This window comes from Pogoniulus pusillus, chromosome 21 (assembly GCF_015220805.1).
Source record: "Pogoniulus pusillus isolate bPogPus1 chromosome 21, bPogPus1.pri, whole genome shotgun sequence".
NCBI classification, from domain to species: Eukaryota; Metazoa; Chordata; class Aves; order Piciformes; family Lybiidae; genus Pogoniulus; species Pogoniulus pusillus.
This window is the reverse complement of record NC_087284.1, coordinates 19,798,000-19,813,849: the sequence shown is the minus strand read 5'-3', so window position 1 is coordinate 19,813,849 and position 15,850 is coordinate 19,798,000. Positions and strand designations below refer to the sequence as shown.

Genomic DNA, 15,850 nt, shown 5'->3' with positions numbered 1-15,850 from the left:
TAAAATGAGCAACAAATGCAAAAACGGAGGAAAACCAGTGCTGCAAATTAATTCCAGTGATACATAATACAGTTTTAATCATAGAATCATAGAACCAACACAGCTGCAATATCAGATCAGGTGATTCTCACAGTCAAGTGAAGCTAAAGATCCCTAAATATTACAGGAAAATAAGACTGTGCAATAGCGGAGTGACTCCGGGCAGTGAGCAACAGTTACAATGATAGAATCATAGAATCAACCAGGTTGGAAGAGGCCTCCAAGGTCATCCAGTCCAACCTAGCACCCAGCCCTATCCACTCAACTAGACCACGGCACTAAGTGCCTCAGCCACTCTTTTCTTGAACACCTCCAGGGATGGTGACTCCACCACCTCCCTGGGCAGCCCATTCCAATGCCAATCACTCTCTCTGTGAAGAACTTCCTCCTAACATCCAGCCTATACTTCCCCCAGCACAACTTGAGACTGTGTCCCCTTGTTCTGTTGCTGCTTGCCTGGCAGAAGAGACCAACCCCCACCTGGCTACATCCTCCTTTCAGGTAGTTGTAGACAGCAATGAGCTCCCCCCCTGAGCCTCCTCTTCTCCAGGCTGCACACCCCTAGCTCCCTCAGCCTCTCCTCATAGGGTTTGTGTTCCAGGCCTTTCACCAGCTTTGTCGCCCTGACCTGGGACTCCTCTAGTTCCCACTAGAGTCCATCATTAGTGAGCATCCATGGATATAGCTGAAGAAAGAGTATCATATGATTAGAGAGTGCAAAAAAGGACATTAGTTCCTGAAAACCTATTTGTTCCTCTCACCTCTGAGACACTTTAAGCACAGAAAGCAATGGAGCACAACAGTCTAAACAAGAATGAAAGGGAAAAGTAGAAAAGTAGATACTGGGCTAACTGCTGAAGATCTGAGATAGATAGATAGATAGATAGATAGATAGATAGATAGATAGATAGATAGATAGATAGATAGATGCAATAACACGCTGCTATAAATGCAATAACTCAGTACAGCATCTATGCAGTGGAACAGAGAGAAATTTCTCCTGTATAGTGACCACACGATGTTGCCAAAATAGTGCAATTCCAAGCAGAGCCAAGTGCAGGATCATCCTTTCATTCAGGAGGGTTTAAAATGGATTTTTTTTCCATATGAGAACAAACCCAAAACTTTATCTTCCAAGACCATTGTTTTGGTCTGCCAAAATGCAGTCCTGGCATCCAAGGACTGATGTAGTTTATAACCTGTACTTGTTATAAGCATGGCCAAATATATTATATATGTCAGTCATTGACACAACCATCACTGTCCCATCTGAGGCTGGATGAGGCACTTAGTGCCATGGTTTAGTTAATGAGAAGGGTTAGGTGATAGGTGGGACTCAATGATCCTAGAGGTCTTTTCCAACCTGGTTGATTCTGTGATGTGTGTATCTAGGTAAGAGCAAAGTATGTTACCTGGTGTTAAACTATAGGGTCTACAGCATATTATGTGGAAGAGGGGAAAAGGCTTCTATTTTGTTAAAACTTCATTTTGACAAAAACATTCAGAGCAGCAGTGATGAGAAGAATCAGAGTAGGCATGGCAGAGGAAGAGGTTTGAGGAATAGTCAGGAATTACATATTTGCTGGGCTTTAAGTCAGACCCTAGAGTATTCAGATATACAGAAATGGATTTTAACCTGCCAGTAGGATTTTGATTTTTATTCTCTGCAGGTCATGGCAACAAGGCCCATGGTACATGCACAGGCCACTCTCATAGATCTTCCATATCTACCTTTCTGCTATGGCAGGTGAATGAACTACAGCGTGAGTCTTCAGGAGCATTCATGGTCTGTTAGACAAACATAATGCACAGTATCAAATATAATTCCATTGTAAAAAACCTATTACTCTTTATTGAATAATGAAGTTGATGAGTGGTCAAGAAACAAATCTAGCACCTTTGAAGACGATGGGTTGGACAATAGAAATCCCAATTTTGTGCATATTAAGTCATGGGGAACAGAAGCTACGCTCCTTAATGGCATGTTTTGCTTGCTGAAATGTAGGCATGCACATGCAGAGACTGATAATTGGAGTGCCTTTCAGTTTCCCAACTCAGAATGAGCTCTTCATCTGAGGATGGTATAGCAGTGATAAAGATGGAAAAATCTAAAGGCAGTAAGCAGCTTTTCTCTTACCTTTTCCAATGTTCCTTATTCTGTGAACTGATCTGACAAAGGTTTTATTTTATCCTATCAAACCATTACTGCTCAAAGGCATAGGTCTTATGTGGAACAAGCTGTAGTGTGTCTTCTCTTATTTTCCTGTTTTCACAGACTCACATTAGAGTTCCAGGTACTGCTCAGCTGCTGCTCAAGCACACCTTTGGGGCATTCAGAAAGACCTTTTCTTGGCACCCACACTCCTTTGTAAGGTCTGGTTCATCTTCTTGCAGATGACACCAATATAGGTGACTCTGTAGAGGTGGCTGGACTGATGGGCCAAGGTCAGTTGTATGAGATTCAACACGGCCAAGTGACAGGTTCTGCACTTGGGTCACAACAAGCCCACAAAACGCTACAGGCTGGGGTAGAGTGGCTGGGAAGCTGCCCAGCAGAAAAGAACCCAGGAGTGCTAGTTGACAACCAGCTGGAACATGAGCCAGCAGTGTGTCCAAGTGGCCAAGAAGGCCAACAGCATCCTGGCTTTTGTGAGAAATAGTGTAGCCAGCAGGAGTAGGAAAGTACTTGTTTCCTTGTACTCCAGACTGGGATACAGCTCAAATACCATCTTGTTCTGGGCCCTCTATGAGAAGGTCATTGAGATGATGGAGCAGGTCCCTAGAAGGACAACAAAGCTGCTGAAGGGTCCAGAGCCAAAGCCTAGTGTTATTCAGCTTCACCCTATTCACTGTGCCAGCCGCTAGATTATTGCCAAAGCTGAAAATGCACTGTCATAAAATTCTCCCTAATAAACCTGCCTTCAGTCAGCTTGCAGTGTGGTTGTGGAGATTATGCTTTCTCCAACCAGCTGCTGCTGTTTTTCTAGGTACGTGAGCTGAGGATTTTAACCAAGGGCAGTTTGTGACTGTAGGTGGCTCCATATCCAGAGACACTGGAACAGGTTCCCAAGGAGGTTGTGGACACCCTCTCCCTAGATGTGTTCAAGACCAGGTTTGCACTGGACCTTGAGCAATCTGATCTAGGGGAGGTGTCCCTGCATGTTGCAGTCATGTTGGAATTAGATGATCTTGGAGGTCCCTGCCAACCTAAACCATTCTGTGACTTCGTGACTCTTATGAGGAGCAGCTGAGGGAACTGGAGGCTGAAGGGAGACCTTATCACTCTCTACAACTCCCCAAGGGAGCTTGGAGCAAGGTGGGGGTTGGTCTGTAGTGGCAGGACGAGAGAATGCCTCAAGTTGAACACGGGAAGGTTTAGACTGGACACTAGGAAAACTGCGTTCACTTAGGTTAGGCGTCGGAATTGGCTGCCCAGGCAAAGAGTGGAGTCATCATGCCTAGAGGTGTTCAAAAATGTGTAGCCATGGCACTCTGGGGCACGGTTTAATGGCCGTGGTGGCGCTGGGTTGCCAGTTGGGGTTTATGATCTCAGGGGTGTTTTCTAACCGTAACTATTCCATGACTCTGTGATCTTCCTGAGCTCACGGCACTGGGCTGCGTTCCGCAGGGCGCTGAGGCACATGCCAGGAGAGGGCAGCGCTCCGCAGCTGGGTCTTACAGGGGGCCCCGCAGCGGCAGGAGCCTCCCCCAGTGCGAAAACCGTCAGCTCCACCGCAGCTGAGCTGCCGCCAGCCGCAGGGGCGGGCCGGGGCGGCGCAGCGCAGCGCCGCCTGGCGGCCCGTAGGAGGCCAGCTGCAGGCGCAGGCCTGGCCGCGGCGCTTCCCGTAGCTGTGAGAGGCGCAGAGCGACAGCGTCACAGCGAGACGGAAAGTCGGCGGCGGGCGAGGGAGGGCTGCGCTGGGCCTGCGCTTGTGGGGTGCTGGGGTCATGAGCGGGCTTGGCCCCTCGCTTCCCAGCCGCAGCGGAGCAGCACCGCTGCCCAGCGAGAGGCATCGAGAGGCGCTGGTCGCCGGTTCCGCCATTCAGCCCATCATAAAGGGTGAGAAGCAGGAGCGGCCCGGTTCGATACCAGATCTTGTGATAAGCGGAGTGGGAACTCGGGGACGGGACAGACGCTGAGCCTCTGGGAATCCGTGGGCCGTGAGCAGGGCTGCTGGCCCCGCCCGGGCTGCGGGTCTGGGGATCCAGCGCGTCCCCCGAGCGGGGCATGAGTGTGGCTGCGGAGCCCATTGCCGTTCCGGCAGCCGCGCCCCAGCCCTCTGCGGACCCGTGACATGTCCAGAGGGCTGGACGGACAGAGAGGCGCTTGGGAGGCTTAACTGCCTGCTGTCTCGTAGAGCTTGAAACTCCGAGGCTTTGTTTTGGGAAACTGCTCCTGCTCGTTGCCACTGGTGCTAAAGTGCTCTGAGGAGCTCTTTTGCCTTTTTAACCCAGGTTTTGTGTTAGTTCGTCTGTACAGAGAAAGCGTTAAACTCGGACGTGTTTTAACTCGTGCTTTCTTTAGTGCAATCATGTCCTTCCCCAGATGTGCAATAATCGTTTATTTGCAATACTACAGGGTGAGATGAAGCCCATGGGGCCAGATTCTTTTCAGTGGTGCCCAGCAACAGAGTAAAGGGCAACAGTCACAAACTGGAACCCAGGAGGTTCCATCTGAGCATCAGGAAAAGCCTTTCCTGTTAGGGTTCCAGAGCACTGAAGCAGGCTGCTCAGAGAGGTTGTGGAGTCTCCTGGAGAAATTCCACACCCTGGGCAACCTGCTCTGGGTGGCACTGCTTTAGCACAGCGGTTGGACTAAATGATCTCCTGAGATCCCATCAAACTCCAGCATTCTGTCATCCTGTGGTTCTTCGTGGTCTTTGAATGGGCTGACATTCCAGGCGTGGATGTGGATACAGCAGAGAGGAAGAGCCACAGGGTACCTCAAGCAGATGAGGCAGGAGAAGAAGGCAGTGCCAGTTCAATACCAGTTTAAAGTGCTTGTTGGAACTTCACTGTGCAGTACTTGAAATAGTGAGACTGGAACTTATTTGCCATGCTACCAGAGTGCTTCTAAACTGAATGTAGTTGTGGTGTTGTGTAGCCTAGTATGGGGTGTGAGAGAAAAACTAAATGTCTGACTTTCATTAACCTTCCAGATGTTGGGGAAATCTATTCAAGACTACTGGATCACAGACCAGTAATTCAGGGAGAAATACGCTACTTTATTAAAGAATTTGAAGTAAGTATTTGTATCTTACTGGGAGCTGTAATCTTCAGAGTCTAAGGCTTTGAACAGTTTCAGCATCTTTTTAGAGATTTAAATCTGTATACAGTGTTCTTCAAAAAGACTTGGTATATATTTCTTGCCCAAAATAAGGATTAGGGCTCTTTACAAGTGAGAGGTGATCTCTGTGAACCCCTCTCCCTTTCCAAAGGGAATAAAAAGGGAGTTAGGGAAAGAGACTGATGGATTGACAAGAAAACTACACTGTCTTAAATGGAAATAATTACAATAAAATGAAATAGATACAAATAGATATGAGTCAATATCTCTGATGGCAATGACTGTCACTAGCACCACTGATGCTGGGGGTAGGCATTGGGAAAGTCCCAGACTGAACTCAATGGCAGACAGGAGCCAGATTCAGGAGCTAGATTCTGGAACTAGAATCAGGAACATACAGATCAGGATGGAAGACATAATGGAGAGAGTCCTCCTTGGACACCAGCTGTTGAAGAAGTGGATTAACCCTGTTTATTTCTCAAGTTTTATCCTGGAGATAAAGTCTGTGGGCTGGAATCCCTTCTTTGTCAGTTCAAGTCACTTGTCTTGTCCACTACTCTCTGCTTCTACCTCTGACTTCTGCGTGGGGCACAAGATGTAGCAGTGCTGTTGGTCACAATAGGAAGTCTAAGCAAGAGGTTTTCTGGACCCCAGCATTGCCAGTACCTCAAAACATCAGTGTTATCACCACTAGAAGTAGACACTGTCTGGGAAAACATGCTATGAACTTCAGAAGGTGCTGTCACCAAGAAGAGACTGAGCTGAAATGTCAGACCACTGAAGAGAGTTAGTTCTGTTCTAGCCCAAACCAAGAACAGTATCTGTGTAACTTTAGTAAAAAAGGCAGTAATGCAAGTATTTTCATTTAAAAAGTTTTGAAAGGAACATAAATATTTTTCCTGGAAAAGACTGGTGGGAATATTGAGATAGGAGAATGACTGCTATAATTTTGCATGAAAGAAAGGAATCTTACTGGAAGAGAAGAGCAATGCTTCATGCAAAGTAAGAGATCATTGAAAAGGGGACAAATGTTGTCTGATAAGTTGCAAATCAGGCTTATGTAGAGATGGTGTAGAAATGTTCATGTACAACTTCTCTTGGAAAGTGGAGAAAAGATTTCCTCAAGATGGTAACAGCAGTTTAGAAAGTAGACTCTTGCATCACCAAAAGATGCTTTCTGGGTAGATTTTCATTCTTGGAAGCTTTAAATTGGTCCTGAATATACAGCTGATTTTAAAGAGCCATTAAGTAGTCTTCCCTCTCCCCAGACTGCAGTGAAGGCTTCAGGCAGGTGTAATTTATTTCTCTGCTGGTATAGCAAAATGTGTATGTGAAGTAAACTCTCATCTGCTGTAGCTTGAGAGTGAAAAGGAATGTTTTCTTTGCCTTCTCTAAATAAGATCTCAGATTTGGGAAATAATTGTACCTATGGGAAACCATCTGAGTTTGAGAAGTGGAATGAATTGTTAGCCACTGATTCTCTTGCAATTCTTGTGGTAGGAGAAACGTGGTCTGCGAGAACTGCGAGTGCTGGAAAATCTCAAGAGCACCATCTTTGAAACGAATGAGCTTGTTCTCCCCAAGTGTGAGCAGGTGATGCATAGCAGCTTGAATGAAACATTTAAGAAATGTAAGCATCTTACTTCTCATTTCCTTTGTTGCATCATTTTGGGGAGGAATTGAAATAGTTTGGGTTAAAAAATAGGATTTGTGGGGAAATTACCATCCTCGGATGAATTTTCTGTGTTTTTTGTGCTTCATTCTCATTTCTGTCAAATTTTAGAAGAGAAGCTACAGGGACTTTGATAAAAATACTTGTTGTCCACCCAACACAGCTCCTGCTGAGGATAAATTAAAGCTTTTTGGTGATCCAAGTGCAAACTGTTTCAGCTTAGACATTAAAACCAGGAAAATGCTCCATGCTGAAAGCCATGGCCAAAATTTCAGTTTCTTAAATTGCAGTTTCTTATGTTTCTTAGTTTTCCCACAGCAAAGCCTAAGAATTCCCCATGTGATTTAAAACAACACTTGCTGCTGTGTAGCTGTGAAATGTGCTATTATTGCTGCTACTATCTTTAGTCACTAATAGGGGACTCTGCCTTAGAGAGCCTGCTACAACTATCCATTAGCACTGTCTTCTAATGGTTCTGAGCAGCTCAGGCACAGCCACCAGATGATCTGTGTCACTCCCATCTCATCAGCTGCTAGAACTGTTCTGTAGCTGGAATTCTTCAGAGTGCGTCCTGGTATAAAAGTCACCAGCTGTAAGATGATGAATAAGGTGTCTCTTCATACTAGAATGTGTTAGTAGGAGAAGTGACTGGTTTGGGGAAATCAGCTTATTTAATTCTACATTAAGTGCTCCATAAGATAGAAGAGAAAAAATACCTAGGAATACAGTTCCTGTTTCCATAAAGAAGCTTTCTTAGGCTTAGTCTCATGTGATAGGAGGCTGTCTCCAACATAAAGATGTTCTCTGTGTATATTATTTATACTAAATCAGTTTATACATTGAGGGGGTAAAAAATGAGGTAAAAGAAAACCAACCAAAGCCTACAGCTCGGTCACCTGCAACTAGTTACTGGCTCCAGAGGCTTTTGGAGGACTCCTGAGGTGCTGAGTAGTTACTCCAGCTCATCAGCAGTCTTACAGACTGAGCACAGGAGGGCCCAGCTGCCTTTTGCATTTTGGCTTCTAGAAGGCACTAGAGTTGAACTTGGTGACACGTGAATGTACAGGTATCACTTGAAAGTGTTTTCTGCAAGTACTGACAAACCTTTCTTGTGCAGATGTAAGTGATGCACTGGAACATAGCCCTTGACTTGGCATCAGACTCACAGTTTTTAAATCACTTTGGACAGCAGGCTCATCTCCTGCAATTTGTTCTTTCAGTGCAAGCTGCCAACAGTATGATCCAGAGAGTCCAAGAAAGAGAGCATGAAGCAAGGAAGGTAAAGGATGGATGGGTGGATGGATTTTTATAATGTGATCTAAGTAGGAGTCTTGCACATGTGCAGCAAGTTTGTCTGCCTTCAGGATAGCAAAACTTTGACATTTCAAGCAGATTTTCATGTACTTTTATATAGAACAGTAGAATCACAGAATGCTTTATGTTGGAAGGGACCTTTAAAGATCATCTACTCCTACCCCCTCTGCAGTCAGGAGGGATATCTTCAACTAGAGCAGGTTGCTTAGAGCCCCAGAACCTAACCCAGAATGTTCACAGACATGGGGTTGTCTGCCATGTCTCAGCAACCTGGGCCAGTGCCTCACCACCCTCAGTGTAAAAAAGGTCCTCCTTATAGCTAGTCTAAGTCTGTCTCTTTTTTTAAAGTTTAAATCCATCACCTGTTGTCCTGTCACAACAGGCCCTGCTAAAAGTCTGTCTCTAGCTTTCTTATGGGCCCCTTTCAGTACTGAAAGGCTGCAATAAGGTCTCTCTGGAGGCTTCCCTTCTACAGGCACATTGTCGATTTGCATCTCGCTTTCCATCCACCAGTACACCTAAGTCCATGCCATTATCACCCAGCCTGGGCCAATACTGAGGACTGTTGTGACCCAAGTACAGGATCTTGCCCTTGTCTTTTTCAAACCTCATGAGGTTTACATGGTCCCACTTCTCAATATTGTTCAGATCTTTCTGTATGGATTCTATCCCCCAGGTATGTAAACTACACTGCTCAGCATGGTGTCATCTGCAGACATGCTGAGGGTGCACTCATCAATGACTCTGTCATTGATGAAGATGCTAAAGTGCACTGGGCCCAGTATGGACCCCTGAGGAACACCACTTGCCATCAGTTTCCATCTGGACAGCAGCCCATAGGTACATCCTCACAGTAAAGCTTTTGGAGGGATTTCTGTGCTTACAAAACGCAGCAGCTGTATCTTCTCAACTGCAAAGGCAGTGAATAGAATCACAGGATTCTTTCTGTTAGAAAAGACCTTTAGGATTCTCAAGTCCAACCATTATGTAACTCTCCCTAGTCTGGGGCTAAGCTATGTCCCTCAGCACATTTCTGTGTCTTTTAAACAAATTCAGGAATGGGGATTCAACCACTTCCCTGAAGAGCCTGTTCCAGTATTTGAGAACCCTTTCTGTGAAGAAGCTTCTTCTATTAATGTCCAATCTAAACCTCCCTTGGTATAACTTGAGGCCATTCCCACTTGTCATTATCACTTCTTATTCAGGCAAAGCAACTAATCCCCACATCACTCCAGCCTCCTGTCAGGGAGCTGTAGAGAGTGAGAAGGTCACCTTTTCTCCAGACTGAACAACCCCAGTTCCCTCAGCCACTCCTCATAAGACCAGTTTTCTGGACCCTTCACCAGCTTGGTTGCTCTCCTCTGGACCCACTTCAGGACCTCAATGTTCTTCTTATAGCAGGAACCCCAAAACTGAATACAGTACTCAAGGTTTGAGTGCTGAGCTCTTGCTGATTCTGTGGTCTCCTGATCTATGGAACTTATTTAATGTTTGGTTTGGTTTATTTTTCCTTTGCTTTATTTTCCCTCATGGCTCAGACTATAATGCTTATCACATACAGGGAAAGCGTAATTATGGGAAACAAGTTATTTTCTGTGGAATAAAAAACACCTACTAACCTACCAGAATGGAAATGTAAATCTTTCCTAGTTAGCTGAGAACACTGGCCATATTTTATATACATATATATATTGCTGGTCAAAAAGGAAGTGCATTTTTTCACTTGTGGATGGGTTATTTAATGAAGGACTGTATTATAGGAACATGTGAATCATTGGAGCCTTTCAGTTGGCTGCACTTTGCTCTTTTGAAATACATGGGCTCTAACATTTGGAAAAATGATGGAAGAAATGAGTTCCATGTTTTCTCGTTAGTCCTTTGTGATTGTGTTCCTCTGTACTTGCAAAATGTTCTTTCTAATGATTTCATTCAGAACTACCGAGGATGTTTCTTTAGCCATCAGGCAAAACAGGCTGTGCATTGAGTCATGTAAGCTGATAGTTATGTTTTGCTTTCCTTTCTGTAATCAGTGAAGATGGGCTCTGCAGTTGCAGCTGAATACTGCTGCTGTGTGAAGAGCACACTGCTGAGCCCTGACACATTTTGCTCGTGCTCAAAACTAGCGTAGATATTGTTAGACAGGTTGGGTAGGAGATTCTTACAGTTCTGCTGCTGTTCATTTGAAGTAAAACTTTTAATGAAAAAAACTTCTGGCATGAGCACTCAACAGGAATAGTAACTCTGCTTTAAAAAAAGATTAGCTGTGTCACAGAATCCCAGCATGGTGGGTGTTGGAAGTGACCTCTGGGGATCACCAACTGTCCTGCTAAAGCAGGATCACACAGGGCAGGTTTCCCAGGATCAAAATGTCCAGGCAGGTTTGAAATCTCTCCAGAGAAGAAGACCCACAGTCACTCTGGGCAGCCTGCTCCAGTGCTCTAGCACTCTCAAAGTAACAAAGTTTTTGCTTCTCTTCAAGTGGAACCTCCTGGGCTCCAGTTTGTGTTCATTGCCCCATGTCCTATCACTGGGTAGCACTAAAAAAAGAACCCAGCTTCATACTCATGAACTTCACCTTTAGATATTGATCAACATTGATAGGATCCTCTCTTGGTCTGCTCTTCTCCAGGCTAAACAGCCCCACATATCTCAGTGTCTCCTTATCAGATAGATGCTCTGGTCCTCTCAGCATCCTTGTAGCCTCTGCTGGACTCTCGCCAGTAGTTTGCTGTCCCTATTAAAAATTCCCAGAACTGGACACAGTACTCCAGGTTTGCCTCAATAAGGCAGAGTAGAGGGGGAGAAGTCCCTCAACCTGTTTGCCACACTCTTCTTATTGAACCCCAGGACATCATTTGCCTTCTTGGCCATGAGGGCACATTGCTGGTCCATGCTGAGCTTTCTTGTCCACCTGCACTCCCAGGTCCTTGTCTGTGGAGCTGTTTTTTGGCAGGGCAATCCCTAACCTGTGCTGGTGAATGTGTGTTTCATTTTTTTTTCCTATGCAGTGGAGGAATACTAACAGATATTCAGGATGTGCAGCACTTCTTTAAGCTGGTATACCAAGACATTTTGTCCTGAAACTTACAAATGTGAATGGTGACAGATGAAAGTTGTCATTTTAGAAGAAAGACTTTTTCCTTACTTTTCTTTCTGAAATGAAGTGTTCTGAAAAAAAGAATGGGGTTTTGGTAGTATCTAGAGTCAAGCAGTAGCAGCCCTCAGTGAAACTAATCCAATTTCTGCTGAATAGAATGAATTTTCATATTATTTACTTTATTGATTGTGTTTCTTTCAGCCATTGATAACAAGCAAATAACAAAAGGGAAATGGTGTTACCCTTACATATGATTAGTGTGAAGTAATTAGTTGTCCCATCCAGATCAGCAATACCTAGTTAGTAGTTGAAGCTGCAGATTACTTTATATGTTTGTGGGGGAATCTAGAAAAGACATCAAGAAATGTTACAAACCTCTTTCTATTTGGTATTCTGCATTTTCTTTCAGCTTCGTGAGGACAAGCTGCTGGCTCGTGAAGAGAAGCGCGTAGGCCACTGGGAAGAATTCATGAAAGAGCAACAAAACAAACAAGCAGAGGTAGATGAAGAGCACAGAAAAGCCAGGGAGCATCTCAAAGAGCAGTATTCTGAGATGGAGAAGGAACTGGCCAAATATGTTTCTTTTTAAGACCTTTCTTTTTTAATGATGCGGAATTTGTACCAACACTTTCTTGCTTCTGATGTAAATTGAGATTCTTTTGGAAAGGTGAAGCCTAAGAAAACCAGAACATTTCCTCTGCAGGTTTGGTACTGGAAGAAGAGGTTTGCAGACTTTCAACTTAAGTGCCTATCGATGTTCGTTTTGTTCGGGGCAGGTGCAACACCAGTATTCCTTCACTGGTGGGAAGGTGGAAATGAAAATGGCATTGTGTCACTACATCCGCTCAGGGAGTTGCAAACTGGAATTCTCTCCCACCTGCAGAGAGGATTGTACCATTTGGGAAAGCAGAAACTAGTGTTACATTAACTGTCCTGGGGTGCAACAAAAAGTCTATGTGACAGGTTCCAGCAGTAGCTAGCTGAGAATTCTCTGGCAAAAGTGTAAATCTCATTCATAGATGTCAGGAAAACCAACTTGTTTTCCAGAATGTTTTACTCTGAAGCTTTAGCAATGAAAGATCTCAGCAGAGTTTTAAGTCCAGTTGTAATTCTTACTTTTGGGTTGTACATTCAGTATTGAATTGAGATTTAAATGAGTTTTGTTAACACAAAAATGGCTGAGTGAGCTTGAACAACTCCTTTTTCTCCCTCTGAATGTCTCAGGCCTCTCTTTCTAAGCTTTACTGTTCTAAGCAAAGCCAAAACAAACTCAAAATGAATCAGGAGAAGCATATCAGTCTTTTTATCAGCTTTGAGACTAGTACAGTATTTACCTTAAATATTTGACATGCCATTTGTTTACTTAGGATAAGCTTGTCAGAACTTCATAAACTAATAAGCAAAGATTTTTGTTTCTTTATCACCATAACAAATGAGCAGATTAGTGGTAAAATGCCTGTAAAAAGGATCTGTTTTCTTACTGTTATAGGGTATGTATAATTCCTGTGTTTCTTTTCTTTAAAGCTTCCAGCTAACAGTGGTACAAAGGAAAAAGTTAACTTAATCAGCTTGTTAAGCAAGCAGAATGAAGCACAGTATGCTAATGAAATTTGCTGCAAGCTAACCGTTAACACAGGAAATCTCTTCCCATAATTTAGCTGCTGTCCAGTGTGGAATGGAAACAGGTGAAAATAAACAGAATTTACCCTCTACCTGTACAGCGACAGTGGCTGCTTGTGTAACTTTAGAGCTTGGCGTCAAGGCTCTGGTCCTGGCAGCATGTTGATAGTGTGGTTAAAGGTAGTGGAGGAGATGGAATAAGCATTTGAGATTTTTTTTTCACTAACACTGGATTGCTGCCAAGCTGCTCTGCCTGCTACTGTAGACGCAGCAGCTTCATCAATCATCGTTGTGTATCTGGACTGGAAAGAGGACTTGCCAGCGCTGGGACACGCTGGAATGCCGTTAATTCTCTTTTGTGGATGGAAAAGTATGTCTGTGTCACAAAAGCACACCCCACATGTGAAAAACAGGGAAGCCTATTTTAGAACAACTTCTGTTTGAACAGAAAGTGACTTTTCTAATGTTTTCCACCATATGCACCTGTGATTAAATGTTGCAGCGAAGCTTAAGAGTTTGATTTAGAAATTAAAAGGTGGGGTTTGCCTGTCTCTAGAATTGGGTGTGGACTAATTTTGATCATTTTGAGATGAGGCTACAAATGGCATTGGAATGGGTTGCCCAGGAAGGTGGTGGAGTCACGGTCCCTGGAGGTGTTCAAGAAGAGACTGAATGAGGCACTTGGTGCCATGGTCTGGTTGTCTGGCTAGGGCTGGGTGCTAGGTTGGACTGGATGATCTTGGAGGTCTCTTCCAGCCTGGTTGATTCTATGATCTTGGTCTTGGCTTCTCTCTTGCCAGATGTGTAAGTGCTCAAAGCCCAAATATCTTTATAATAAAAATGCATTTAACTGCATACTGAATTAATTTTTATTTTTGCACTGGTATTTTTCTATTAAGACTATCCAATAAACTGTGCAATGCAGCTGTAGATTTTAGGACGTTGTCACACTGAGATCTCTTCAGTGATGATGCAGATGTTGCAAGTTGGATATTCACTGGAGAATAAAGCAGTGTTTATAAACTCTCCTGGGATGTGTGCTTCTGATTCCTTGAAAATCTTCTGACACTGAAAATCTGTTCCTCGGTGTCCTGGTCTGACCTGTTCTGTACAGTGGATTGACTTTGCAGCTCAGTCTCTTCTCAGTGACAGCATTTTCTGAAGTTCATAGCGTATTTTCACAGACAGTGGCTGCTTCTAGCAGTGTGTCATGGGTCGAGTTGAATCTTCTGCTCAATACTATTATGCCAGCTTCTAAAGGAAAGTGCTGGCTGGAGCAAAGTATGGGGCTTGAAGTTCAGGTTGTAACATGAGAGGCTTCCTGTTCCAGTTGCTGTTTTTGGTTTCTGGGTTTGGGAGTAGGACTTTTCCACTGTGCTGGCTTCTGTGTGCTTGGGTGGAGGAACTATTTTATCGCTGTCTTCTGCTTCTGCATTTCATGACATGTTTTCTGCAAATAGGCTAAGGCCATTGTGCACCTTGTCATCTCTTTAAACTCTCTTTATCTCAACTCAGAGGGTTTTTTGTGTTATTTTGCCTCCTGTCTGTGTGGCGAGAGAGAGGGGCTTGTGAGAGAGCAGGCTGTGTTAACCCAGCGTGGGGCTCAAAAAGCGGCTGTCTTAAGTTGATTATGGCAGAAGACTAAAGGATTGAGATAACGAGAAGCAAGATAATGAGAGGACTCAATGCTTGAGGCATGTTAGGAGAGTTTTGTATGCAGGGTATTTTTTCCTGTGGTGCATTCACTATTTGGATGCATTTTTTTTCCAGGGGGCAGCTGAGGCCAATGTACCAGCATCCTGTGTGTGCACAGTGTGGTGCTGTGTGTCACCTAAGGGAATGGCTTACAGCTGTGCTGTTGCTGGTTTAGTTACTGGTCAGGCAGGTGTGGCTGTTTGAGCTGATTTTCTAGCTCAGACATAAGGGAGAGATGAACACTCCAGGGACAGGCCATATAATGGCAACAATAAATAAGTTAATATCATTTCATTGGAGCATCAAGAGCGTAATGTCTAGAAGCACAGCTTGTTCTCCCCCTTCTTCTGCTGGCTTTTGCTGCTTGAGCTGTGCCTGCCTATCTTCCCCGGCTGCTGTTTTGGCTGCTGCTGCTTCTGCTGCTTCGCCGCCGCTTGACCCCTCCCCCATCTCCCTTAAGGTTATTGTATTGATCTTTTCTTTCCCTTCGCTAGTTGTTATCTCTCTTTACACTGCTATACTTACACTATAAGAAAATGCAATTTCTTCTTTCCCTGACTTTCAAAAAAAGTCTGTGTTGTGGTGAGTTTATTTCTCCCCGGGGGAGGGATCTGCCCTAACCTGGGACAGCAGGTTTTGTCCAACAATTCCACCTTGATATCTGACAGGAGGCTGGATAATGATGAGGGACTGTATCTGAGCACAGCAGTTCTCCACAGTGAGATTCTCTTTGTAAGATTCAGATTCTTGTTAGACAGTGGTCTCCAGAAATAGGAAAATAACTATTTTAAGAGTTGAGTTTATGCTGTTGATGCACAAACTAAGTGTTTTGCTTTATACTTGCAATACTGACTTACTAGTTCTGTGCTCTTTCTTACACTGAACTATCTATAGGTTTAGCTATTCTTATTTGATGTGGTACCCAAGCACAGGACATGGGGCAGTGTGTGGATGTTGAGGCATAGGAAGTTTCATGTAAACATGAGGAGGAATTTTTTCACTCTGAGGGTGACAGAACACTGGAAAAGGTTGCCCTTCAAGAAGGACAGTGAACTATTGGAGAGAGTCCAACAGAGGTCTACAAAGATGACTAGGGAATTGGAACATGTCTGTGATGGAGCATGTC

At 44.2% G+C, this 15,850-nt stretch overlaps 1 protein-coding gene across 1 annotated transcript; it reads left to right on the top strand.

Annotated features, from left to right (window-relative positions):
• Positions 1-3,910: 3,910 nt before the first annotated feature.
• On the top strand, positions 3,911-14,055 carry BLOC1S5 (biogenesis of lysosomal organelles complex 1 subunit 5). Its single transcript, XM_064161162.1, has 5 exons — positions 3,911-4,099; positions 5,199-5,281; positions 6,827-6,956; positions 8,219-8,277; positions 11,819-14,055. The coding sequence occupies exons 1-5, from the start codon at positions 3,988-3,990 to the stop codon at positions 11,996-11,998; spliced, it is 564 nt and encodes a 187-aa protein (XP_064017232.1). The 5' UTR covers positions 3,911-3,987; the 3' UTR covers positions 11,999-14,055.
• The last annotated feature ends 1,795 nt before the right edge of the window (positions 14,056-15,850 follow it).